At 36.8% G+C, this 27,041-nt stretch overlaps 3 protein-coding genes across 4 annotated transcripts; all 3 read left to right on the top strand.

Moving 5' to 3' along the window:
* The first annotated feature begins 6,793 nt into the window (after nucleotides 1–6,793).
* LOC145598945 (uncharacterized) lies at nucleotides 6,794–9,766 on the top strand. The gene is made up of 2 exons (XM_081655345.1): nucleotides 6,794–6,933; nucleotides 8,289–9,766. Exons 1-2 carry the CDS (start codon nucleotides 6,894–6,896, stop codon nucleotides 9,422–9,424), a joined length of 1,176 nt encoding a protein of 391 aa, XP_081511471.1. The 5' UTR covers nucleotides 6,794–6,893; the 3' UTR covers nucleotides 9,425–9,766.
* A 1,347-nt stretch (nucleotides 9,767–11,113) lies between these two features.
* LOC145598085 (transcription initiation factor TFIID subunit 4b-like) lies at nucleotides 11,114–18,537 on the top strand. Of its 2 annotated transcripts, none has more exons than XM_081654385.1 (15): nucleotides 11,114–11,283; nucleotides 11,784–11,857; nucleotides 11,957–12,062; nucleotides 12,536–13,083; nucleotides 13,210–13,305; nucleotides 13,412–14,302; nucleotides 16,176–16,306; nucleotides 16,408–16,495; nucleotides 16,606–16,741; nucleotides 16,853–16,908; nucleotides 16,980–17,036; nucleotides 17,127–17,267; nucleotides 17,388–17,453; nucleotides 17,526–17,796; nucleotides 17,975–18,537. In XM_081654385.1, exons 2-15 carry the CDS (start codon nucleotides 11,819–11,821, stop codon nucleotides 18,145–18,147), a joined length of 2,799 nt encoding a protein of 932 aa, XP_081510511.1. In that variant the 5' UTR covers nucleotides 11,114–11,283; nucleotides 11,784–11,818; the 3' UTR covers nucleotides 18,148–18,537. The 2 variants fall into 2 exon arrangements, with proteins under 2 accessions (XP_081510511.1, XP_081510510.1); XM_081654384.1 differs by having other exon boundaries at nucleotides 17,385–17,453.
* A 1,017-nt stretch (nucleotides 18,538–19,554) lies between these two features.
* On the top strand, nucleotides 19,555–24,841 carry LOC145598702 (putative E3 ubiquitin-protein ligase XBAT35). Its single transcript, XM_081655083.1, has 9 exons — nucleotides 19,555–19,668; nucleotides 19,795–19,909; nucleotides 20,743–20,823; nucleotides 20,932–21,020; nucleotides 21,143–21,243; nucleotides 21,384–21,471; nucleotides 21,750–21,852; nucleotides 22,385–22,470; nucleotides 24,267–24,841. The coding sequence occupies exons 1-9, from the start codon at nucleotides 19,555–19,557 to the stop codon at nucleotides 24,666–24,668; spliced, it is 1,179 nt and encodes a 392-aa protein (XP_081511209.1). The 3' UTR covers nucleotides 24,669–24,841.
* The last annotated feature ends 2,200 nt before the right edge of the window (nucleotides 24,842–27,041 follow it).

The raw sequence follows: 27,041 nt of genomic DNA, 5'->3' as shown, positions 1-27,041 counted from the left end.
TCCTTTTTCATTCCCTTCCAATAAAATAGACTCTTCATTCTCTGATATGTGGCTTCAATTCCTCAGTGTCCTCCCTGGGATGAGTCATGTAACCACTTGAACAATCTCTCTCTCAGAGCTGCCAAGTTCCCAATCACTAACTTCCCCTTCCTCCTAAGATACTGATTATCCTAAGTGCAAGTCTGCTATTATTTTCTGTAGATTGTCATCACCTTCCCAAGCTTGCTTAATTTGTTCTAACAAATCAGATTGAATGCTAGAAGCAGCCATAGTGTTCTATCCTGGCAATCTAGATAAAGCATTAGCTGCTCTATTTTCTACCCCAGACTTGTATTCCACAGAATATGTGAAACCTGCTAGCTTGGATAGCCATTTCTGTTGGAATGGTGTTGCTAGCCTGTGCTCAAGTAAATACCTGAGACTTTGCTGGTCAGTTCTTATGATGAATGGTTGTGACACTAAGTAGTGTTGCCACTTTCTCACTGCCATAACAACAGCTAATAACTCTCTCTCAAAGCCTTGCTTAAGAAACAAATTGGATGTCCCTGCTCTAACAGAAACAGCACCTATGCCCTTCCATGATGCATCAGTTTCAATAATGAAGGGTTTAGAGAAGTCAGGCATAGCTAGAACTGGTGGGGTTGTGATGACCTTTTTCAACTGTATAAATGATTCTTCAGCTTCTTCATTCCACCCAAAATTGTCCTTTTTCAAAAGCTCAGTGAGTGGTTTGCAGATTTTTCCATAATCCTTGATGAACCTCCTGTAGTACCCAGTAAGACCAAGGAACCCTCTCAGCTGCCTAAGAGTTTTAGGTCTTGGCCATGAAACCATTGCTTGAACCTTATCAGGGTTTGCAGCCACCCACCCCATTCTGAGATATTATATGCCCTAGATAATGAATTTCTATCAAACCAAAAGAGCATTTTTTTAAATTGGCATGCAATTTATTATCTCTCATTATCTCCAAAACAGCATTCAGATCCTTAAGGTGTTCTTCCCAAGAAGGGCTGTAGACTAGGATATCATCAAAAAAAACTAAGACACATTTCCTTAGAAATGGCTTAAAGAGAGAGTTCATTAGGGCTTGGAATGTAGAGGGAGCATTAGTCAAGCCAAATGGCATGACTAGGTATTCAAAATGGCTTGAGTGAGTTTTGAATGTTGTCTTGTGTATATCATCTGAGTGCATCTTGAGTGCATCCTAATGTGGTGATATCCTTGAGATCAATTTTAGAAAAGAACTTAGTGCCCTGCAGCTCATCAAGTAACTCTTTAATGAGAGGAATTGGGAATCTATCCTTGACAGTTGCACTGTTTAGGCACCTGTAGTCCACACACATTCTCCACCCCCCATCTTTTTTCTTGACTAGTACAATTGGTGCAGCAAAGGGACTGTTACTGTGCCTAATTACCCCTTGATCAAGGAGCTCTTGTACCATTTCTTCAATGATATTTTTCTGTAGAACAGGGTACCTGTAAGCTCTCCAATTAACAGCGTCTGTGCCTTCCTTTAAGGGTATGACATGATCAAAATTCTCTCTAGCTGGTGGTAAGCCTTGGATAGGTGCAAATACCATGTGAAATTGCTCCAATAAGGCCAGCAAGGTGGGATGCTGATTAGTGTTGGAATTACTTGCTGGTGAGTAAGTATTTTCTGCAGGCAAGATCTGCATCATTGAAAGTGTCCCTTCCTGTGACATAAGTTTCTGTAACTTATCAGCTTGAACCTGCTTCCACTTCCTAGGGTGTGACCCTCTGAGCTTGATTCTTTTGCCCCTCTACTTGAATTCCATAGTTAAGGAGCTGAAATCCCATAGAATGGGACCCAGTTGGCTAAACCATTGAATTCCCAAGACTAGATCACTGCCATGTAAAGGCAACAAAAATACATCTGCAGTGAATTCTGAACCCTGCATCTTCCATTTGAATCCCTTAATAATATGCTCACACTTAATTTGATTACCATCAGCTAACTTGACCCACAAGGGTGCGATAGTCTCCACCTTGCAGTCTAGTTTTAGAGCCTTTGCAGCATCAATGAAGTTATGAGTGCTTCCACTATCAAGAAGCAATTGCAATTTCTTCTTTCCATGATGCCCTTCTACTCTCATGGTTTGAAATGAGACCATACCATCCATAGCTTGCATAGAAATGTGAGCACACTCAGATTCTTCCTGCTCCACCTCTGTCTCTTCTTCTTTTGTATCCTCAATTTCTTCCACCTCTATGTGGTACAGTTGGGGTTTCTTACCCTTGCAATTGTGCCCCGGTTCATATCTCTCATCACACCAAAAGCACTGGTTTTTGAATCTCTTTTCATTGAACTCAGCTGGAGTAAGAGTTCTTCTGTTGCTGTTTGGTATGGAGTTGTTCTGGTTAGTTTTTCTGGCTGTGTTTTGGGGTGGTCTGTTTGATCTGTATGGTGGGATGTGAGGTAGAGGTTTGAAAGTGGGTGGTGTGGGTAGTAAGGGTGGTTGTTTGGGTAGGGGTTTAGGTTTTCTTGCCTTGGCTGCTGCTTCCTGCAACTTAGCAAGACATAGAGCTTGTTGTAAGGATTTAGGGTCAAACATCCTTACACTCAGCTGAATATCTTCTTCCAGACCTGCTAAGTAGCAACTCAATAAATGTGCCTAAGAAAGCTCTAATCTACTAGCTAGAGCATCAAAAGAGTCATGGTACTCTTGTACACTCCCAGTCTGCTTAAGGGCCTTAAGATCTACCATAGGATCATCATACAAATCCCCAAATCTGGTAGTGATATCCTTAATATAGTCATCCCACTTAGGCATGACTTGATTTCTTCTCTGCATATAGGTTTGGTGCCAAAGCAAAGCTTTATCTTCCAGGTAAATAGCAGCTAGCTTAAGTCTATCAGGGTCTTTCACATTATCAAGATCAAAAAATTGATTGCATTTAAAAACCCAAGACTTCAAATCAGTACCATTAAACTTAGGAAATTCCACCTTGGTTAACCTAGTGGAGTAGTGAGTATGTTTAGGGGGGGTTCATTCTCTTGATCATGGATAACTAGTGTCTCAGTAGATTTATTAGCAGAATAAGATACCAGCTTAGTTATTTGCATAGATAACCCTAATAAGAGGTCATTGAGCGCAGAAATCGACTTACAGTTCTTGTCAATGTTCAAGCTGTTGGTTTTGCAGGCATTATCAAGCTTCTTGCCCTGCTCCAGCAGTAAAGTTTTCATGGCGTGCTCCAGTTTCTTCATCTCAGTATTCCCAAGCTGAGAGGAATCTGATGAGGATCGAGTGATAGGCATGGTGAGGGTAAGGTCAAGGAACGTACTGCTCTAATACGAATGATAGCAACTCAAGCTCAGACCTGATTTTGCTAAGCAAAATGGAGGACTGAATCAATTAACCCAGGAAGCTAGCCAAAGAGAAAGCAAGGCAGCTCGTTGGAATTAATTGTATGAACAATAATAGAGAGAGAGATAGAGATAGAATGCAGAGAATAGGGGATTTTCATTCATAAAAGCTTACTTAGTTCATTACAAGGATTGGCTTAAATAGCCTTGAAAATAGCTGCTGACTAGCTCAGCTCACTAGAGACAAAATAGCATAACCTCTACAATATAACAACTTGCTAAAAGACAAATTACAGCTTTTCATCCTTAGCTAATATTCTCTGTATTATTCTTCTCCTCTCTTTCTGTGAAGCTTCCTCCTCCAGCTGTCATTCTTCCGTTCTCAGCTGCCACTTCATCCTCTTTTGTACTGTTTCCTTCCAGCTCAGCTTCCATGCTAGCAATTGTATCAATTTATTCTAATCCAGTTGGGTATCTTGGTTAATAATTCGTTCTATTATTAGAATAGTATAGAATGAGGTAACACACTAACACAATCAGATTATGATAGAATTTAGGAGAAGAACTTGATATATGGAAAGTAGGCATACCTAGATCTCTAAAACAAACCGTCACAAAAAAAAAAAAAAAAAAAAAAAAAAAAAAAAAAAAAAAAACAAACGACTTTCCATAATTTTATATGCAAATAATAATATAAAACAAGGAGATTTTGACCAAAAAAAATAAAAAAAATTTATTACCATAAATTATAAGGTGTTGTAGAATAATTCATATTTAGTTTGATTGTGCCCCAAGCAACGGGGTTTATTTCCTAATCCTACCTAAAGTGTAGGATAAATCTCTCTATAAATACTTGTATTTTAGAATTTGGAATCACACAAAAATCCAAAGGTAAAATTTGCACTAACACATTACACATACTCATTAATTACTGAGTTCATCATGTCATATGGAGCAAAGCTATGTGATCTAAGACTCTTCCGAGTCCTCCAAAAGAGTAATCTGGCTTCATACAACAATATGCTATGCACGGTTTTTTTAGAATTTTTTAAAATAATTGTTTTTTTTAATTTATGTGCTAAATTTGTTATAAATTTAGATAAAATTCATACAATCAAAAGATAATATTTTTATAAATAACTAATTTAAACTTAAAAATATTATTCGTCAATTTTGCTTACGTGCCATTTGAATTATTTAATTATAAAAGAAATTAATAATCTCTTATTTAATTGGCTACAACAAAAATTTATAATCCTACGTAACTACGTTAGATAAAATTCACACTATCAAAAGATAATATTTTTATATATAATTAATTTAAACTTAAAAATATCATTCGTCAATTTTGCTTACGTGGCATTTGAATTATTTAATTATAAAAGAAATTCATAATCTCTTATTTGATTGGCTACAACAAAAATTTATAATCCTACGTGACGCTCTAAGAAAATTAAATAGTACGTGGCGCTCTAAAAACTCGGGAAAAAACTCCCTTTTATATATATATATATATATTAGATTTTGGGCTTTTGGCTCGTAACGAAGTGGTAAGTGTCCATATTTATGTCCAAATGTTAAGAATCCAACATGAATAATAAAGGCGAATTGAAGAGTTCCTAAAAATCGTATGGTTCCTTTGTAGCCAAATGGAATATTGCAGACTCCATAATAGACATACCATGTAGCTTCTGCTTGCATTGTATTGTTTCTACTGAGGCAGAAGCCTTCAACTTCTTCTGCTCTAAGCTCGAAGGACCTCTAGTAATGCCTATAACTCTATAAGCTTCAGAATATCTCTTTAAAGACACTATGATGTGAACAACTAAAGCAAATTAAAAAATCAAACTAGTATCTTAGTATATCAGATAAATACTTTATTAACAGCTAATGAAATCAACTTCAAATGAATGCCAATAAAAAAATAAAAATAAAATTAGTCCCTTACGTCGTGAAATTATATATTGGAAACATAGAAATGTTACTGATAACTTAATTTGTAAGTGATCATATACACAAAATTGGAGCAATTTAGGAGGTGTCGGGACCCGGGGTCGGAATTTCATGGAACATTACGGGATGCATCCTGGGGTCATATAATATTGTTTCGACCCATATATGACCATTATCCGGCTATGTACAGACCTCGTGAAAGCTTATAGCCAATACAAGAGGCGTGTACGAAAATGAGTAAATTGACCATTTTAAGGCAAATTGGATGGTTCCATCCACCCAATTGGACTCCCGGAGGGTATTAGGGACCATGGTAAACATCTCGACAATTTTTATTTTCGGGTGAAAAAAAGGTCAAAAAATTCCAAAATTGAAGGCTATTATCCACGCTTTTTGAGGAATTTCGGAGGTTACGGGGCCCGGTGGCAAAAAGTCTTGAGACCCTAGGGAATATATCTCAGGGTCATATAATGCCGTTTGGAACCATATATGACCATTATATGTTGTCATAAATGTCCGTGGTAGACTGGTAGGCTTGAGTTCACGCAATAAGTGCAAATTGCAAACATATAAATTGACCATTTAAAGGCATATTGGATGGTTGCACTCACCTAAATAGACTCCCGAGGTGTATTAAGGTCCATGGTAAGTATCTCGGCGATTTTTATTTCCGTGTCAAAATAAGTGGAAAATTGTCCAAAATTGAAGGCTATAAACTGTATGATTTTTTATGAATATACAAATTCAAAATATAGAATTATTTTTAGAGGTATTTTATTAAGAGCTATTGCGTAATCTATTATTTTAAGGGTGGCAACAAGGTTGGTTATTGTAAGGAAAAAAAAAAAAAGATTGGTTGTAATAAGTTCTTTGTAACACCTTGTGTGTTGTAAAGAATGTTACATTTAATTTGAGGTGGATCGACTGAGTAAAGTTGGTAAACAGATTAAATATACGCAAAAGACATTTTAAGGCTTGTTCTGTTCAGTTTAATTTTAGTCCAGTTCAGTTCAGTTTAACTCTTATCAGTTCAGTTCCTAATTTACTTCTAACATAAATAATTCATTTTAGCTCTATTTAGTTCAATTCAACCTTAATTAGTTCACTTCAGTTATAATCGGAACATAGTCACATACCCTTAGGGCCTGTTCTTATTGACTGAACTCAGCTGAACTGAACTGAACTGAACTGAACTGAACTGAGCTGAACTGAACTGAACTCAGCTGAACTGAACTGAACTGAACTCAGCTGAACTGAACTGAACTGAACTCAGCTGAACTGAACTGAACTGAACTGAAATGAATATTTTATAAGAGAAGGAAATTAGGAGCTGAACTGAACTGAACTGAATTGAGCTGAACTGAACTGAACTGAATTGAACTGAATTGAACTGAATTTCAACGTAAGAGAACATGCCCTTAGTTTAAGTCCATAGGAAAACTCCCAATTGCCCCAAATAGAAATAAAAAATCGGATATATAGTTAATTTAGTTTTCATTTATAACCGGATATATAGTTAGTATTCTGCCGTCAATTTGCTTTCAATTGAAGCAGACCTCCTAATCGTATACAAATGCCAAAAAACCGCCATTGAAATACTCATTTCAAGGTCATGTCTCCAACCCTAAATTTCATCTCCAACAACGTTCAAGGTACTTTCTTTAACCTTTCTAACAATACAATTACTTTTCGACTCTCTTTATTTGATTATATTCACAATTTTCGTCTAGTAATCTAGTATCCCCTCTAAATTGTCTATATATATCGTCTATGATCATCAAGCTTCAATTCAATTGCTAATTGTTTTACTTGTGTACTATTTCCGATATTTCCTCTTCTTGTTGTTCAATTTTTATGTTCTTGAAAAAAAAAAAAAAAAAAAATTCTGGTTTTTGTGTTAATTTCTGGGATTTTCTTCTTGGTTAATGCTTATGTAGCTAGAATTTCGTCAAATGGGCATCTGAGTTTTCATTTATTGTTTATCTGATTTGTGGGAAGGTGCTGTTTTTCGTTGAAATGTGGTTTTTAGTAGTGAATTTAGGTGTGTTTGGGAGTTACAGATGTTGCCCACCAAGTGTTTGATGAAATGACATTAATTTTCTGTAGTCTAAGTCCTGGTTAAAGTGGGCTATTTGATAATTTTGGGGCCATTATATTAACCTAGATAAAATTAGGTGTATTCAGGGCTGCTTACATGGTAAAGTAGAATTTTTTATAGCTCATATGGGGCTTATTGCAATGAGAAATATTAATGAGTAAGGATGGCTTATTGCAATTGCGTTGGTGGAGATATGGCATCAACCGCTCAAAACTCAAAAGTAGTGTTTTTTTTTGTAATTGTAATAGCAGTTCTTAGATGGGTGTCTGTGTGATTTCGACAAACTTTTGGAAATGACATTACAAGTCTAAGACCTTATGCATAGATGAAGGAAGAGATGGGAGTATTGTCAATAGAGATCTTTGACTCATAATTCTTACCAAGTCAAGAGAAATTGATGAAGAGAAAGATGAGAGTAATGCATCAACAAGTTTAGATTTTAGTTGTAATGGACAGTGAAGTTTATTACAAACAAATCAGCTTCTCTGACCATACCATAGTTTAACTTCTGTCTTCGTTTGAAGTGGTTGGAGCCAAGGACTCAAGGAGGTTAGGAGCAACTTGTTGGGTTATTGGGGGTGCAAAAGGTTTTTGAAGATGCGGGCATCCGTATACACAGTACTCATAGAAGATTGATTAATTGGGCTAAAAGGGGAATTTTTTTTTGCTAAAGATGTGTGGGAAGAGCCATGAATGAAAAGGAGTCAAATCCTAAATTCCAAAGTGTTTTACTGATAAATGCTTTTGGAGATACTAGTGAGTTTTGACCACAGATTTGGTTTGAGCTTATGATCTGATTTTTGTGCTATAGTGCTGGTTAGTTATTAGGTTTCCTTTTACCCTTTTTGTCTGGTTAAATTTGGTTTACAGAAGTCATGTGTTATTACCTTTTTTTTCTCCATTTTGTAGGCTATGGACCATCTGAGAGCACCTCTCTCCCGTGCTTGGGAGTTTCTGGAAGGGCAGTCAGTGTATCAACTTGTCCCCGAAATGAATATAAAATTGCTCAAGTGAAAATAATGTCATCAAAATGTTCTTTGAAACATAAGTCTTTTATCTGCCAGGCAAATAATGGTGGTTATAGAAGAAATCCAGACTTCCCTAGGCATAACAGGTCTGGATACTCCCGAAATAGGAACCGGGTTAATGAAGAGAAGGACAGCTCTGAGAACCTTGATGACTCTGAGTTCTTATCAACTAAAAATGGGCCATTACTTTCTCTTTCTAATAGCCCAAAGTCCCAGGCTACTGCTACCCCAGGACCAAGAGAAAGGGAAATAGTTGAACTCTTTAAGAAGGTTCAGGCTCAACTTCGACAAAGAGCAGTTGTCAAGGAAGAGAAGAAACTTGAAGCTGTCAAAGGGCAAAATAAAGAGAGTGAAACAGTTGATTCTTTACTTAAGCTTTTGAGGAAGCATTCAGTCGAGCAAGGTAGAAGAAAAGTGAATGGTGGTGGTGCAAATGATTTCAGTTTTGATCATCCAAGACAGAGTGGGCAATCCAACGAGGATAAGAGCAAAAGCTTTTTCAGTTCCAGTAGTATTGTTAGGGAAGAGCCTCAAGAAACTAATAAGCCTTCATTTACACGCCCACCATCTGAATTCCGGCGAAGATCTCCAGTTCCTAGGATCAAGTATGAGCCAATCGTCTCACATTCAGATCTTGATGCAAGGACGGATGAAGAGACACTTAGTGAACTTGACCCTGAGGCTGAATCAGATTCTGATCTGGAGCCGGATATGGATCTGGAGTCAGGGCTAGAGCTAGAACATGAAGAGGAGAGAGAGGAGGAGGCTGAGGTAGATTTGGAGGCAGAAGCTGAATTTGTGGAAAGACCTACAGTCAGTAAATTGTCAGAGGCTGAGCTTTTAGATGCCGAAGAAGATGTTATTGACGAGGAAGATGCAGAAAAGGAGCATACTGAAGACTTGAATGCTATGAAGCTAACGGAGTTGAGGGCGCTTGCAAAATCTCGAGGCATGAAAGGGTTCTCGAAGTTGAAGAAGTCTGAGCTTGTTGGTCTGCTCAGCGACGATTCCATGTAATCCTTGATGGGCGCTTGCAAAATCTCGAGGCATGAAAGGGTTCTTGAAGTTGAAGAAGTCTGAGCTTGTTGGTCTGCTCAGCAACGATTCCACGTAATCCTTGATGAGTAATGCACTTTTACCCGTCTACAGTTTAACGAGATTTCTCCTTTTTGGCTTTGAATTTCAGTGTTCAGTTAGGTGAAATGAGCTATTTGTTCTTTAGGTTAGGCTCTGATAAATTATTTCCCTCCCTCCTATCAAAATGTTTGAATCTGGAGACCAATTTGTATTTGGTTAAACTTGCCATTTTTGTTGGTTTTTTTGTTGGGTTAGGAAGGAAATTCGGGATTTGTGACGGAATTTTTCTTGTTATGCATACTTGTTTGCAAATTGAACTTAATAGAACTTATCAAAAGAATATGATAGCCGCCCTTATCATAATTCAAACTTTCTTGCAAGAAATGAGATCTTAACATGCCAAGCCCCATCTATTCTCGGCTCGGCTCACTATGTATAGTATACTAAAGTAATCTGTTATCAATATAAACCAAATAAGCCTAATTTCAAAATAATAAACTTTCAAGATAAAGATTTAAAAAATTAAAAGGCTATAATCTTAGTGAACAAGTATATAATCTATCACCTTCGTAATAAGTTGTCATCATGCAACTAAAAGTCTATAGAAGATCTCAAGTATTATTTATAACATTACTAGATGAAGCCCGTGCAACGCACGGTTTGTTTGTTTGTTTGTTTTTTTTTTTTTTTTTTTTTTTTTTTTTTTTTTTATGAGCTAAAATTTGTTGTATATTTAGATAAAATTCCTAATATTAAAAGATAATATTTCATATTTAATTAATTTAAACTTAAAAATCTCATTCGCCAATTTTGCTTACATGGCATTTGAATTATTTAATTCTAAAAGAAATTAATAATCTCTTATTTAATTGGCTACTACTAAGATTTATAATCCTACATGGCGCGCTGTGAAAATTAGATCCTACATGGCTCTCTAAAATCTCGGGAAAAAACTCCCCTTTATATATATATATATTAGATAGTTCATAAAGTAAAAGTACATGTCAACAAAATAAACTTATAATCTCAAATAATGTGTCATTATGTGATTAAAGATGTTTCTAACTAATTCTTTGCGAGCCACACACTTGGAGATACAGGGGAAAGTAAGGGAATCCCTACCCCTAAGCACCCTTACTTGGTAGGATTCGAACCTAAACTCTAAAATCTAAGCTAAGAACTAAAAATTTTACTAAATGAGCCAACACTTTATTAGTCCGTATATGTAAGTATTGGGGACCAAAACTCGTTTATTCATAAAGTATAAGGGGGTGTTTGGTTCAAGCATATTAGGTATAAGGTATGGGTTTGGAATGACCAAAACCCATACCTTGTGTTTGTTTCTTGAAATTTCATTTTTCAAACCCATACCTCAAACCCCCAAGGTATGGGTTTTTGAAACCCAAGGGGGATGTGGGTATGACTCATACCCATACCTTTAGGTTTAAAATTAAAAGGAAAACTATCATTCCTAGATAAAAACCAAACACGTGAAATCAAGTATCAAGCTCCAACCCCATACCACCCAAATTTCATTCCTTATTCCAAACCCATACCATTGTTTGAACCAAACGCCCCCTAAATACAATTCATTAGCATGAAAAAAAAATTACGGATTATTTAAAAAAACTCTCCAAACAATTTCCAATAAATAACTCGTTTTGTACAAGTTATGAGCTCGGCCAAAGGCTTCGTCTTCCTCCAAAATAAAAGAGCTTAAGATCATATTCACAATTTTGCAGCAAAACATTAGGGCATATTCCAAGTTTTCCAGAAATTCGAACTCATTTACACGTTAGGTAAATCATCGTTCTCTTATTTTCTTACAAATTGCTCAATTTTTTCGAATTTTTGTTGAATTTTATATAATTGTTTTTACTTTGGAAAGCTCAATGAAATTTTACGATTTGGGTGTTCTTAATTATGCTTCTAATTGTAATTGGCGAAAATTTTTAATTTATGGTTGAGTCCGGTATCTAATTTGAACAGAATTAGGTTAAGAAATTTAGAATTGTTGATTTGCTGATTACGAATTTTTACTGATGAATTAGAAGTTATGAATTTATACCCATATTTATTTCCGGGTTCCGAATCGAATAGGGGGTTAAATTGGTGAATTGTGTAGCCATGATTGTCAAAGTTACCACCTTGAAGAGCACTGTTGGGGAATTTAGTTAGGAAATGAAATTATAAGAGAAATCTTGGGATGCACCAATTTCAGTTTATTATTGATTATTTGTGGCTGTTTATGACACTTTGTTCGACGATTCGAGTTAATTTTTGGTATTTTGATTAACAGTTGGTAGAAGTTTTGATTAAGTATTTAATTGTGCAATGGATCCTTCTATCATGAAGCTACTTGAGGAGGATGAGGTATTCTATCCTCTCTTGCCAGTGATTTCTAAGTATGTTGCTTTGTGTTTTAAATGTCTAACGATTGTCGACATTATTATCCGGGGGAATGAATGCTAGGACGAATCGATGCATTCTGGAGCAGATGTTGAGGCATTTACTGCTGCTCTAAATAGAGATATAGAAGGTGACTCATCCAGTTCTCGGTCTGTTCATCCAGATATTTGTAAGTTTTCCCCTCTTTAAAATACCACTATGTTGGATATTTAGAATCTATGAATAATTGCAGCCTTGATGAAAGCTACATGGTCAAGATTTATAATTTGAATTTGTTTGGTTGTTTCTTGTATTTAATTGAAAAATGATCATTATTGTTTTCCATTTTGTGAATTGTTTGGCTCATGTCATGGGATGTGACGAAGTTTTATACTGGCTGTCACTGGCCTACCGTAACCCTCCTCCTTTATCCAGGCTTGGGACTGGCAGCGGGAAACCCACTGGCGGAGTTAGTAACTAATTAATACAGACTATCATAACTAGATGATAAATTTTCATATATTATGTCTTACTATTTTAATAATTGATATCCCTGCTAACTGAGTTTCTTGTATTTTCTTTCAATTATATTTGAGCGTTAGTTATCTCTTCTTTTTGTCTTCATTTAATTACCACATTTATATACTGGTGAAATGACTGCAGCATTTTCTCAAGAGAACAGTCAAACTTCAAGTCAGATGTATACGCAATGGCAGCCTTCTAGCCAAGATGAAAACAGCGGCAGCCAATCCCAGCAGCAAGGCTTAAGGAGTCAAGAGCAACAGTCATCTGACGTGGAGATGAAAGAACATGGATCTAATATGGAGATTCAGCAAGAAGTCAATAAAACTCAGGCACCTAGTGCTTCTCAGTCGCAATTACATAGGCCTGTGCAAGTTGATGGTCAGGAACACCCTGTGGAGCCTAAGTCTGGAGAATATTCTCAGCCATCAACGCCTATGCAACCACAAGTATCTGGGTCAAGTCACACTCAGGCTCATGAAACAAGCAGAATTCTGAATTCAAGCAGTGAACCTCAATTCTCAAATATGCAGAGATTTAGTAATCAGCCAGTTTCAGCACCAGAGCAGGCTGGCACCTCATCTAATCGGTCAAAGCAAATCCCTTTCGGCAGTTTGCTTCCAATCATTTTACCTGAATTAGACAAGGACCGGGCCATGCAACTCCAAACTCTGTATGGAAAATTACGGGTTTGCTTCTACCTTTTGGGTCCTTTTTTTTTTTTTTTCCCCCCCAAAAAAACTGTGTCAGTACATCAATGCTATGTAAATTGTATCTTTTCTTGTTTATCTAAGCTTTCTTTGGATGATTACTAGAGAAATGAGATACCGAAGGAAACATTTGTCAGGCTTATGAGAGGCATTGTGGGGGACCAAATGCTGAGGTTGGCTGTAGTAAAGATGCAGGCAAAGGTATGTTGACTTTTGATTCTAATGTCTGCTGCCTGCTGCCAGCTTCTTGCTTCCAGAGAGGCAGTTATTATTCAGGGTATGAGGACCTAATTAATTTCAGCTGCAGTCTCAGAATCCCGGTCAGCAGCCACAATTGAGACCTCCTACTGGTACTGCAGCTCAGGTCTCTGATCCTTATTCATTTGGACAGCTACATCAGAAGAGCCATAGCACTCCTACTGTGACACGAACTCCTGCTCCAGTTTTGCAACCAGTTAAAGATTCGGGACATCAAATGGCTGACAGCAATTCGCTCAAATCAAGAGAGATGGAAAAGTTGACAGATTCTCATGGAGTGCAAGCAAATCAAACATCTGACCGCTCAGCAATTTCAATACAGGGCCTTTCAAAGCAGCAACAACAGCATTTGCACTTTCCACAGGGTTCCTTTCCCATGTATGGAGCCAGTAGCTATCTTCCCTTCACTAACACAAATGTCAGTACACCCTCAACATTAGCTAAACCTCAATCTCATGACCCCCAAGTAAGGCAAGGTCAGCTTCATCAAGGATTTGTTGCTGCTTATGGGGATGGTACCAGCCAGGCCATGAATGTGATGACTACTCCTAAAGTTGAGAGGCAGAACTCTATTAATGATCCCAAAATAGTTCCTGGTGTAACCATGGCCAACATGCCCACTCCTGTAACACAACATACTTCCGTGCCATGGCAGGTAAGTAAAGAGCAGAAAATTGGAACTTCTCCAAACATAAGCTATGTGAAACAGGAGCCCTCTGAGCAGGCTCTTGAGAGACAACCAAAGCCCCAAGTTTCTTCATCCCAGGGGCCTACCTTTTCAGGCGCTGTATTAGCTGATCAAGGAGAATCACTTCCAGTGGCCTCAAATGATGAGTTGTCAGAGAGACATAATCCTGGAATCGCTTTTCAATCTTCATCGAGGATTGCAACTATGCCAACAATGGGTTCTGTTCCATCCCGCATGGATACTGACTTCCAGGTAACTTTTGGCATGATTCTAGTGGTTTATAGATGCCTTGACATACAATTACAGACGAACAACGGGAATTGAACCCGCGCATGGTGGATTCACAATCCACTGCCTTGTTCCACTTGGCAATTTCCAATTAGGACTACCATTACTGTTGTTAGGAATGCATGAACTGATAGTATGATAAGCTCATGAATTGCTTGTGAACTTGCTCAGTCGAAACGTGCTTGTGGATTTGATGAACAGGGTCGAACAAAAATTTTAATCTTGTTGAGCCAAACTTAAATAAATGAGGAAGGAAAGGAATTGTAGGGAAGAGAAATGGAGGGATTAAATTGTAAGGCGATATGGAGAGATTTGGAAAGAAAACTCGTCATTTTTCCCTCCCCTGCTTTTCCTTCCCTTTCCTTTATCCAAACACACTTTTAGGGATGAGTATTTAAGGATTTTCTCATTACGGTTGGATTGCACCAAGAATGGATTACCTATTTTTTTTCTTGTATTTTTATTTTTTATTTTTATTCTTACATTTTTTTTTTGTTCTTTGCCTCTGAGATATTGTGGTATATGTTTTTTGTAGATGTTATTGTATTGGTAGATGAGACTAGAGCTAGGTTTATGCTAAGGTGGAGTGATGTAGACAAAAGATAGCTACTTTCAGGGCAAGACGGAGTAAAATCAAGTACTTGGAATGTCATTTTAGTGCTGGGAAGGAGAAGGAGCGAAGATGTGACACAAGTCTGTAAGGAGCAACCCTTGAGTAGATATTTTAAATACCTTGGAGGCTTGGATTGATATATAGAAGAATGGAGATATATAATGATGTAATTCATGATGGAGAATTGACTGGTTGGTAGTAGTCAGCTTGCCTTGTTGTGAAATCATTGCGTACTGGTAAGGTTAAAGGCGTAATTATATAGAGTGACAATTATTCTGGCTTTGTTATATGGTTTCTATGTTCTGATGGATTGGTAGCTGTGTTGGGACACTTTAAGAAAGTTGGAGTTGTGGATGTTGAGGTTAAATATGGGAGAATTTTGTACGTTGTTATGGACATGTGAGAAATTGATTGTAGGATGCTAATAAAGATGACTTGGATAGAGGGAATTAAAAGTGACACGGAAAACTGGGTTCTCAAGAGCATGTAGTGCACTGAGTGAAGCAAATGGAGGAAAAAGATTTTTGTGACCACAGAAGATAGCTTCTTGGTACATGTAGCTGACCCCATCATTTTCAGAATATTGCTTTGGTTTTGTTGTTTGTCGTTTGCTGTCCAAAGGTAACTGGTTCATTTCTGGAAAGAGCATATGTATGTAGTTTGTAGCTAGATTTTTCTTTCTAATATGGAAGGATAAAGGATGTGGACTGTCTGGGGGTGGTGTTGGTGGTTTAATTAGTTTATTTCCATTCTAAAATGGAAGGATGAAGGGTTTGGACTTAATGTGGGGCATGCACTGTTATTGACAGGCATCATCTAGATTATGTACAGAATGCAGTTGTGGACTGCAACTTTGAACAAATATGTTTCATTTTCTCGCTACTTTATCTGATGTTTAACTTATACTTAATGAATTTAAGGTAGAAGAAAAGAACTGTTAATCAAGCCAACAAGCTTCAGCTTTTCTTTTCTGTGTATCTCTGACTTCTATTTACTACTTTTGATTTCTCCGCCATATTTGAAGAGTATTTCTGTTCGTTGCTCCTTAGTTTTCGTTTCTGTCTAGTAATGATACATTTCATACATTTGATCTTGTCCCTTGCATTTTAGTAATCAGTCCCTTCGCTAAGTTGGCTTATACTTGTTTGTATACTATGCCATGTATTCCTTATTCTTTGGATCTAACAAGTAGAACACCTGCTTTATATATTTTATGATTATTAGGTAGGGTCTCAGACTATTGCTGCTAGCCCATTGGGCGGGATTGGGAGCAATTCCAAGGTATCAGCTAAAAAGCCATCTAGTGGTCAGAAGAAGCCACTTGACGCAATTGATTCTTCACCACCTCTACCCAGGTGAGCTTTAGATTTGAGACTGGATTTACAGATCTGGTTATCAAGTGTTTTTTTTAAATCCTAAGAAAAAAAAATTTCCAACGTGATTCATGACCTTGCAGTAAGAAGCAGAAAGCTTCTGGGGCATTCTCTGATCAAAGCATTGAACAACTTAATGACGTTGCTGCTGTTAGTGGAATTAATATGAGGGTATGGCGTTTATCTCCGTTGCTGCTACTTATCCCAGCACCTGTAGCTGATTTAGCAATTGGTTTTGCCTGGACCCTCAACCCAATATCTTATATGGTGTGATTTGATAGGAAGAGGAGGAACAGTTATTTTCCGTTCCCAAGGGTGATAGTAGAGTATCAGAGGCTTCTCGTAAGGCTGTTCAAGAAGAAGAAGATAGACTACTTCTGCAAAAGATTCCACTCCAGAAGAAGTTAGCAGAAATAAGTTAATATTCAATCATCTTTGTTTTTATAATTCTGTAACTTTGCTGGATGATAGTTTAGTAGGGGTAAAGATGTCTTGTTGCTTATTAACTTTTTTTACTGTGTCTGACAGTGACAAAATGTGGGTTAAAGAACTTGAGCAATGATGTGGAGCGGTGCCTCTCACTAGTAAGATTTTCACTGCTTCATCCTTCTGCTTCTCCCATGCTTTCAGTATCCTTTAATCAGTTCCTCTTTAGTGTGTAGAGGAAAGACTACGTGCCTTGATAAGCAATCTGATCAGAGTGTCAAAACAGGTATTGTCTCTCTTCTTTTTTGTCAAAGTAATCTTTTTTTTCTTTCTTTGCCTGCATCCTGAGTTAAATAAAAAATTTTGGTTCTAACAGCGGGCTGACTCTGAGAAGTCAAGGCACGCTACTGTTGTCACTTCTGACGTCCGAGAACAAATTTTAGAGATTAACCGAAAAGCCAGAGAAGAATGGGAGAAGAAACAAGCTGAAGATGAGAAGCTTCGGAAACAAAATGAAGTGTGCATCTTACTATGCTTGCATTAAGATTACCTTTTTTTTTTTTTTTTTTTTTTTTCCCAATGATGTAATTGGAATTCATGATTAAAGTTAATGTATATATATATATGGTCATAGCAGCCAGATAGCAGTGCTATAGTTGATGTTGACAAGGAAAAAGATGATGGGCGTGCAAAGTCACTGAAGGTATAACTACATAATTTTAACATTTACCAATATACCATTGAAGAGTTAAGTCTTATATAATTTTTTGTACAGATGCCAGTGAACAAAGAGGAGGATGACAAATTGCGCACTACAGCAGCAAATGTTGCTGCCAGAGCTGCTGTTGGAGGTGATGACATGCTGTCCAAATGGCAGCTTATGGCACAGCAGGCTCGCCAAAAGCGTGATGGTGGACCTGAAATTCCAACTAGCTCCCAGGCGGGTAAAGATGCAACTAATAAGCAACTCACAACCTCTGTCGGGAATGTTAGGGAAACTCGAGGAATGGGAAAAAGGGATACGGCAGCTGCTCTCTCTGCATCAGGTAACACACACACACACACACACACACACACTTTGTTAATACCCGATAATGGAAATTTAATTCTCACTTACCCTTGTACCTTTTTATCTCTATTACCATCCCTACTTACACCCCCAGGTCAACTTCTGGAGGTAAAATAAATAATTGTTTGAATATGAAACCTGGTTTATTGCTGTAGGAGTGGGGAAACAAGGTGGTAGAAACCAAGTCGCCGTGCCACCTCCTAGAGTAACTCCACGTATCTCCGTCAAGGACGTGATTTCTGTGCTGGAAAAAGAACCCCAAATGGCAAAGTCCACTATAATTTATAAACTCTACGACAAAATGCATGGTGATCCTGCAGCTGAGTGAAAGGCCATGGATATAGACTTAATGGTAACTTCTGATGGAGCTTCAACCATGCGGATCTGTTTGCTGTACAGTACCTATACAGTTTTGTCCTATCCTCTTTAGGGCCCTTAACTCTTACATTTCTGGTTTATTGGCGATCAAACGAACAGTCATAGATAGTTTGTACTTTGTAGCTATATTTACTGCTTTGCTTTTCTTTTATATTTGTATTTGTTTTCTTGGGCAGGCCGTCTGAGGTTTTATGAATCAGAAGCGTCTCCTGCCCGTTGTAAACGTAGTAGTAAGGGATATAATGTAGCAACAAGCCTTGTTATTCACCTGTGCTGCTGGGTTCTAGCCAGCGACCATGGGCTGGATTTGTAGCTTTATAAAGTTAACATTATAAGATGAGGATCTTGGAACATTAATCCATGTTACTAAAATATACTTCCTCCGTTTCTATTTAGTTGACGCGTTTGATTTAGGCACATATATTAAGGAGAGGAGAGAGAGTGAGAGAGAATGAAAAAGCAAGTGGGGTAGCTTGTAAATACAAAGTAAAAATTTACCCCAAAAGGAAACGTGTCAACTAAAAAGAAACTTCCTAAAAAGGAATACGTGTCAACTAAAAAGAAACAGAGGTAGTAATCAATTAAATCTTGTTTATGTAACTATCTAATATTCCAATCCGGGATGGTTCATTGATCAATAATATCTTCGGTGTTTGGATTCTTGTTTAGTTGTTCCACTACGTATCATATCAGAGCAATTTCCCCAAGTAATGTGAAAACATAAACTAATTCATCATACTTCCTCTGTTTTTTATTAGTTGACACGTTTTGATTTTAGCACTCACTATTCACACACTCCCCTTTGACCATGTTTTGTGATTTATACGTAATGAAAAATATAGTCATGTGGGATCTTGTTAGATTCGTCACGGAATATATTTTCAAAATATCAACTTTTTATAATTTTTACGTATCGGTAATTAAAGATATTAACGTTTTGATTTGTGCATTGGCAAACGTGACTAAAGAAACGTGTCAACTAAAAAAAACGGAGGTAGTATACATTGGTTTAATAACAATTTGTCACAATACAATTTACACATGCTCGGTTTTAAGGTTTGGTGTTTGCCGATATAATTTCGTACGAAATATCCACATTGTAACTTTACACAAAAAATAAAAAATTAAAAAATTAAAAAAAAAACCTTGGAATAAAACGAGACCCCGAATTTAAAATTTTAACCATATAAAACCAAACGAACCCGCGCAGATAAATGTGTAAGCCCACACTCATCCCTATTTTCTAGTGCCCTTCAAATCCTTCATCGTTAAGATTGAGGGCAATTGAATAAATCTGAATTCTTGAATTTATTTTTCTGGGTATTTCATCAAAGTTTTTAATGAAAAAATATTGAAAATGGGTCAAAAAATCTCAAAAGATGAATCAAAAGATGAACTGGTTTATCAGCAAGTGATTGAAGGCAATATTAATGCCATTAAAACTCTTTACACTGAAGGTGCTCGACTCGAGGTATCCCTCTTTTTTAATCTTATATTCATCGTTTTCTGGGTTGTTATTTTGATTTTTATTAGATAAAATAAAAAATTTTATTTTTTTATTTTCTGTTATGATCATAATTTTCTGGGTTTGTTATAGTGGATTGATAAAGAAGGGAAAACTCCATTGATTGTGGCTTGTATGGATCCTAGACTTTATATGGTGGCCAAGACTTTGATTGAACTTGGTGCAAATGTTAATGCTTATCGCCCTGGTATGTTTTTTTATTTGGACTCTTTATTTAATTGCACTTAAGAATTGCTTTTAGTTTGCTAGAATCAGTTTATGGGTGCAAAGATAGCTACATAAGGTTGAATTCGGTCTCGGGTCATGTGTACCATCATCGATACTTTAACCAACTGAGCTAGTTGACAATTTATTATACGAGTAGTATCTTTTGCTATTCTGGATTATGGGACTCATTGGATGTTCTTGTATGTTTTGATTAAATTTGTTACTTAATTTGGCTGAACCACAGTAGGTTGTTTGCTGACCAATAATGTACATAGTCACATAGATGTTTGGGAGTGGTTTGCTTGTTCACCAATACTGCACTACAATGTTTTGGAGTGGTTTTACTTACTGCGCCCCCTTCCAATTCATAATCTGATGGGAACAACGGGTGAATCTATGGAAGCGTGACTGGTTTGGGAGTAAATTGATATATCATGAATATGGAGCAAAGATAAATAGAATTATGCTTCCTTTGATAAATTAATTAGTGTCTTTTATAGTAATGCTACCAATGTCTAATGCACACTAGTCTGGTCTTTATACATGTAACCTTCTGCATTATGTATTCATAGAATTCATTTGCTACAAGATTATGGAGAGAAAGTTGGTCTAGTGCATTAGCATACGCAACTCAAATTTTGGATAGAAATTCTAAAATGGCACTTTATTTAAAAAATTTACTAAAGAATGGTTACATGACTTTCATTTAAAATAACATATACTGCATAGAAGCATCAAAGTACTCTCTTAAGAACATTTCTGTCAAAAATTCTGTCTCTTCGTTGATCTTTATAATTTCCATTGGCATGCTAGGGATTCATGCGGGTACGCCTTTGCATCATGCTGCGAAAAGAGGCCTGGACCACACTGTTAACTTGCTTCTCTTGCATGGAGGTGAATATCATAGCATACCTTCTGATGTAGCGTTATTTGAGACATAAATTGAGTTAAGATTTTGGATTTCCAGACATAAATGATAGGCTCTGTTGAATAAACTTGCAGCAAACCCTTTTGCGAGTAATGATAATTGTGAAACACCATTAGAAGTAGCAAGAACAAAGGATTACTGCAACGTTGTCCGTGCAATTGAGGTTTTTTCTTTTTGCTTGATCTTCATTAAGAATACATTCATTATTTGAAGATATACAGCTAAATACAGTTCTCTCTTTATGCCCTCCTTTTCTCCTTGGAATTTTTATCCCCTTCATCACAGGCACATATATGCTACTTCTCTGGTGAAATACGTGAAGTTCTGCCGGTGCCAAGGATCCTTGGTTCTTTGGTGCCTCATCGATTAGCTAGAAAACGCTCAAAGTAATGCCTCTGTCATCATTTGCACTTTGCATGTTTCATTTAGAGCTGGTGTCTCTATCTATTTTGTTGAAGAGGATTGGGAGTTGAATGTATTCTTTGAAGTAGCTATAGCTCTCTTACCTTTTTCCTATCTTTTCTAGGAAGAGTTGGGTGGTGGTGGTTCCTCGCAGCCTCCCCAATACAGGGGGACCTCTAAGATTGGAGCTTTCTGTGTATTCTAGTGCTCAGGTATGTAACATTATGACTAAGTGTGACCTGAATTATTGTTTGAAACTATATATTTTGCCCGTCTGTAGGAACTAAGTGTGTGTTTTTGTCATAAGAGCCTGTCTTGTTTAGTCCTTCTGCTTGAAACTCAAGAACAAATGACATTAAGGGCTTGAGTGGTGTTAACCTGACTTGACCTTAAATAATGTTGCCATGCATGTACATGTTTTTGTATAACATTCATTTTATTACTATATAAATGACCTTTTACACCTTCTAAAAAAGGTTTTAATGAACAGGATACTCAACCTCGTACTGTCATTCCTCTTTGGAAGTCCAACATCGTGGAACCAAAATTTCGTAAGTCAGATCCCTCCTTGACAATCTTCAACGAGTCCACTGGTAAGCTCATTACTATTAAATTATTAATTGCTATTTGGCCGAACTCACTTTTTTGCATGCCTGCTCTATGTTGTCCTGTGATGAAGGGTAGTTTTTACTTCTAAATTGTTAATCGATATAAGGTTATGCCTCATACTGGTAGCTATAAATTATAATACAAGCAAAAGACTGGGGAGGAGTACCATGCATGATTATGTCATGCTTGTTCAAAAGCTTGTAAATTTAATGTTAGAACTAGAAAAGCGGCATAAAATGTCTGTAATTTCTGTCAGTGGTCACATTAATATTGGCTGCATCCTTCTATCAGAGATAATGTGCTTTGGGTTCTATATATTTGGAAATCTTTAATCATTAAGTTTATCGGGTTTGTTGGTGAAATATAATCAATGATTAGCACTATCTTTGTGGTAGTTCTATGGTTGTACTGTATGTGAATCAATAATCTCATGAAGATTTTTGTATTGAATTGTCACCCCTATTCCATTTTTTGCTAAGGTCTCTCTTACACACTTTCTGTTCTGACGGTTTTCAGGGTCCCGGTTTAGATTTTTATCTGCCATTAAGGGAGACAAGCAGCAACTTGGTCAGTTACACAGTGCTTGCAAAGGGTTTCTTAAGGTATGCCCTAAGTAGCCTAGATGCCTAGTATATCTTTGGGATCAATAATTTCTCTCTTGTGGCTTTTGCACTCTGGCTGGCATAACCCCAACCCCCCCCCCCCCCCCTTCTTTTTTTTGTTTTTTTTTCTTTTCATTTTTGCTTTGGTGACTGAATTCATATTTTATATTGTTTGAATAACTCATGATCTTTTTAAAAATATTTATCTGAAAGATTTAATTTGCTCAAATTTAGAGTGGTAACTGATTTGGAGATTTTCATCTAACTTCTGTAATGGCACCACAAAAGAATTTTTGGTATGTAAAAAATGTAAATAAATAAAATATTAGGTTGGGTTAATAGAAATTGTAAATAAAAATAGCTTTCAGTCCCCTAACCCTTACACTGAAATCTGAAACCATAAACCAAGCTTCCTTTCCATACATAATTACCTCTTGCTATCTCTCACCTATTGGAAAATTTGGACCTGCATGTCCTAGTTCTGAATCCTACGACGATTATGAGTACCAAACTTAATGCCTATGAATCTTAGGTGGTCAGCTTGTCATCTAGACTCTAGAGTGTACATTCCATGGTCTCTGAATCTCTGATGGTCTCATGGAGCTTACATCAAATTATTGTAACCCTGAGATGATGTAGCCTACTGCTCGGGTGTTCAGAGGTTCTCCTTGGTTGAAGTTTGTTTTAGAGCATGCAGCCCACGATTCAAATGCATTGGAGAAAGACAGTAGCTTGTGCATTTAAAAGTATTGATTATAGATCAGATTCATCAAAGATCCAGGCTGCTCATGAATTATTTGCCTGTAAATCCCAGCTGAGCATTTGCTTACTGATCCAGAACACATCAAAGAAAAGTAGAAAACAATTCACTTATGTATCTTAAATATTCAACATCGGTTGTTGTAGGGCAGAATCAATGCTATTTTGCTATAGCCAGCTCAATCCCGAACAGTGTTGTATGATACATAATTTGATGATTCCGGAAAGCCTTGAGGTACCCTTTGGAATAGTACCAAAATATGTACTCTAGCTACTAGTGAGCTGTGGCTCCCAACTCTCTTTATGCCTCCCAATAATACACAGTGATGATTGATGAATGACTATTGTTCTAGAATTACTGAAGTTGAAGCCTGCATTCATGGTAGGTTGGGTTATGAGATTACCAAGGCTTCAGCTGAAGCCTATAACTTCTGATTGTGTGACAAGATCCTGAAAATAGCTCACTATTAACTACGGAGTAGGTTTAATTTGATAATAATTTCAAACGTAGCTAGGATCTGGAGTCTACTCAACTCTGTATGTGGCTAAAAAAGTAATTTCTAGCCTCTCTTTAAGCACAAGTTCACGATGAATGTACTTGGGAATCTCCTTGACTTATATTTTGGAGGAATTCTGATTCTCCTAATTTGCAGCTTCTCCTTCACTGAGGTTTTTTTTTTTTTTTAAACTATAACTCACTACTTGGACAAACTATATTATGCGACTCTAATGCCCTAATGGTTATCTCATATATTTATTAAGAGATTTGACACATTCTACTGCAAAGTATGAGGGATTTGACATAAAGACATATCAGGAGAACATATTTTGGAGTTTTTTCCAAACTTTAGGAGCAAAAATTTGTACTAGTAGCAGCCATTTTAATAAAATACAAGGTATAAAGAATATAGAGTTAAAGATACATGCTAGTGGAGTTTTTTATGCAACTATGTTATGAATTGCACTGCATCTCTTCAGTAGATATTCTGCAACCTTAACTCTTTGGATTCTGACCAACTCTGAAATTGGCAATCTAGGTAGGGCCTTCCCCTCAGCTGTCCAGCGCCGGAAATTCTGCACAACCCGAAGCTAACACAAGCAATCAGCCAGTCAATTCTACAACTGTCATCTCAGCAGCTGTCCTTTCAGCTCCATCAGCTCCTCCCTTACCCATGCATGGTGTAGTTGATGGGCCTATACATCATGCAGCAATTAATATGGACCCTGTTGACTTGTCTGTTACAAGTAGCAAAGCAAATGGTAAAACAGCAGCACCTCGTTGCGTGATATGCTGGGAAGCTCCAGTTGAGGGGGCTTGTGTTCCTTGTGGTCATATGGCTGGCTGTATGTCTTGCTTATCAGAAATCAAATCCAAGAAAGGGCTTTGTCCAGTTTGCCGAACCAAGATTGATAAGGTTCTCAGGCTGTATGCTGTTTGAAAGAGGCTTGACATTTTTTTTGTTTTTTTTTTTTTTTTTTGGGTTTGATGTTTGCCAGTGTGGAATTTTATTCTATACTTGTGCAATGAGTAGAGTGGTCATGCTATTCAGTTTTTTGTGAACATTTTCTAGTCTATCTGTTGTATAGTCAGAAATCAGAATGTTTACAGGAGGAGAGTAGAGCTGTGATGTAGATATCTACCAAGGCATACTATTTTGAAAATTCTTCAATGAGTAAATAATCAAATTTGCCACTTGCTACCATTTTGTTTTTATTTTTTAATTTATAGTTTTTGAAAATTATCTTTGAAACCATTTAGGTCCCGGTTGCTTCTGAGTCTTCACCTAACTTTTGTTGAACTTAAATTATATTTGGTGAACTGAAATTATTATCTGATGGTGAGTTCTATTCACTTAATTATGTCCATAAAATTTCACTACTTATTTAACTACTGACTAGTATATATGTATATACTCTGTATGGTCTTAATACTCTTAAACAACATTTTGTGATCCCAAAATGCATATCTTACCACCCAAGGACAAGGCATACTTGGTATCGGGCACTACTTACGACTCCCAAGGCCCTTAAGACACAATGATTAAGGATGAATGAGATGGTTTCGGGCACTATGTATGACTCTCAAGGCCTTTTAGGAACCCATGGAAGTACTTGGATGCATAATCTTGTCGGGTGAAAAAATGATGTACGAAAGCCAAATATGAAGACTATAGTACACGAGATTGAAACAATTTAGGAGGTGTCCGGAACCCGATGTCAAAAATTCACGGAACACTACATAAGGCATGCATCACAGTGTTATATTATATTGTTTCGACCCATATATGACCATTATTCGGCTATGTAAAGGCCCTGTAAAAGCTTATAGCCAATACAAGAGCCATGTACGAAAATGGTAAAATTGGATGCTTAAAGGCAAATTGAATGTTTTCACCCATCCAAATGGACTCCCGGAGAGCATTAAGGTTCATGGTAATCATCTCGGCAATTTTTATTTCCGGCCCAAAAAAAGTCAAAAAGTTGTATCCACGTTTTTGAGGAATTTTAGAGGTTACGGAGCTTGGTGGCGAAAAGTGTTGAGATCCTAGGGGATACATCTTAGGGTCATATAATTTCGTTTGGAACCATATATGACCATTATATGTTGTCATAAAAGTCCGTGGTGTAGCTTGATTTTATGAAATCAGTGCAAGTTGTAATCGGATAAATTGACTGTTTAAAGACATGTTGATGCTTTTATCCACCCAAATGGGCTCCCGAAGGATATTAGAGACTATGGCAAACATCTCGGCAATTTTTATTTCCGGGCGAAAAAAAGGTAAAAAAATTCCAAAATTTAAGGCTATTATCCATGCTTTTTGAGAAATTTTTAAAGTTACGGGGCCAGGTGCCGAAAATTGTTGAGATCCTGGGGATACATCTCAGGGTCATATAATGTCGTTTGGAACCATATATGACTATTATATGTTGTCATAAATGTCCGTGGTGTAACTTGATTTTATGAAATCAGGGCAACTTGTAATCGGGTAAATTGACTGTTTAAAGGCATATTGGATGCTTTTATCCTCCCAAATGGGCTCCCGAATGGAGTTAGGGACATGGTAAATGTAGACACCCATTTGTGTCTCCCCAAAACCAAACTCAGTGATGAATACCTGTCATGTTGAAACATAATCGAATGAGGTGAAAGTGTGGAAAGTAAAGTGTTGCGGTTAGTTTTTATTAAAAATCCTTCTTTCTGTTTTCGAAAACCCACTCTATTTTATGAAAACATCCAATCCAATTTATTTTGGTCCATGATAAGGGTCCAATAATGGTGTAGTTGGATGGGGCTTGAAAAGACCTTTCCAACGATATATTATAAGCCCAATTCTGATGAATAATGAGGAAGTTATGGCCAAAATACTAAATTGGGCCCAAACCGGATTTTACCTACGACCCAATGATCATAAGGAGGGTTCAAAGGTTTAATCCTATTCCTAAACTAATTAGGATTGATTAGAATCTTCTATAAGTTTCTAAAATATCTTAATTATCCTTTTTTGAAAAGATAAGATTAAGGAATTTGATTTAAATATAAACTTTCCTTTTTTAAAACTTTCCTTTTTCTATTCGAATTTAAACATGTTCAAAGACAATCAGATATTATTTTCGTGCCTCATATTTTTTATCCAAATTTTATATGGTTGGATATATCTTGAAATTATCTTTCCAATGATATATTATAATAATAAATCCGAGCTATAACGAAAAAGATATGAAAGATATACGAAACTCTATCCAAAACTAACACCGTTCTACTATTTCGGCCATATCTTTTTATCTACAAAAGATTTTAATCTGATTCTAAT

The sequence above is a fragment of the Chenopodium album genome, chromosome 20 (genome assembly GCF_948465745.1).
Source record: "Chenopodium album chromosome 20, dcCheAlbu1.1, whole genome shotgun sequence".
NCBI lineage: Eukaryota > Viridiplantae > Streptophyta > Magnoliopsida > Caryophyllales > Amaranthaceae > Chenopodium > Chenopodium album.
The sequence above is the reverse complement of the archived record's forward strand: the minus strand, read 5'-3'. Positions and strand labels throughout refer to the sequence as shown.

What these genes read in the sequence shown, in the direction of transcription:
- LOC145598945 (XM_081655345.1), top strand. Translation starts at nt 6,894, where the DNA reads ATGTCTCCAACCCTAAATTTCATCTCCAACAACGTTCAAG. An exon ending in CATCTCCAACAACGTTCAAG is followed by an intron (nt 6,934 to 8,288) that starts GTACTTTCTTTA and finishes TCCATTTTGTAG; the next exon opens with GCTATGGACCATCTGAGAGC.
- LOC145598085 (XM_081654384.1), top strand. Translation starts at nt 11,819, where the DNA reads ATGGATCCTTCTATCATGAAGCTACTTGAGGAGGATGAG. An exon ending in GAAGAAGTTAGCAGAAATAA is followed by an intron (nt 16,742 to 16,852) that starts GTTAATATTCAA and finishes TGTGTCTGACAG; the next exon opens with TGACAAAATGTGGGTTAAAG. An exon ending in TGGAGCGGTGCCTCTCACTA is followed by an intron (nt 16,909 to 16,979) that starts GTAAGATTTTCA and finishes GTTCCTCTTTAG; the next exon opens with TGTGTAGAGGAAAGACTACG.
- LOC145598702 (XM_081655083.1), top strand. Translation starts at nt 19,555, where the DNA reads ATGGGTCAAAAAATCTCAAAAGATGAATCAAAAGATGAACTGGTTTAT. An exon ending in CTGTGTATTCTAGTGCTCAG is followed by an intron (nt 21,472 to 21,749) that starts GTATGTAACATT and finishes TTTAATGAACAG; the next exon opens with GATACTCAACCTCGTACTGT. An exon ending in AATCTTCAACGAGTCCACTG is followed by an intron (nt 21,853 to 22,384) that starts GTAAGCTCATTA and finishes GACGGTTTTCAG; the next exon opens with GGTCCCGGTTTAGATTTTTA.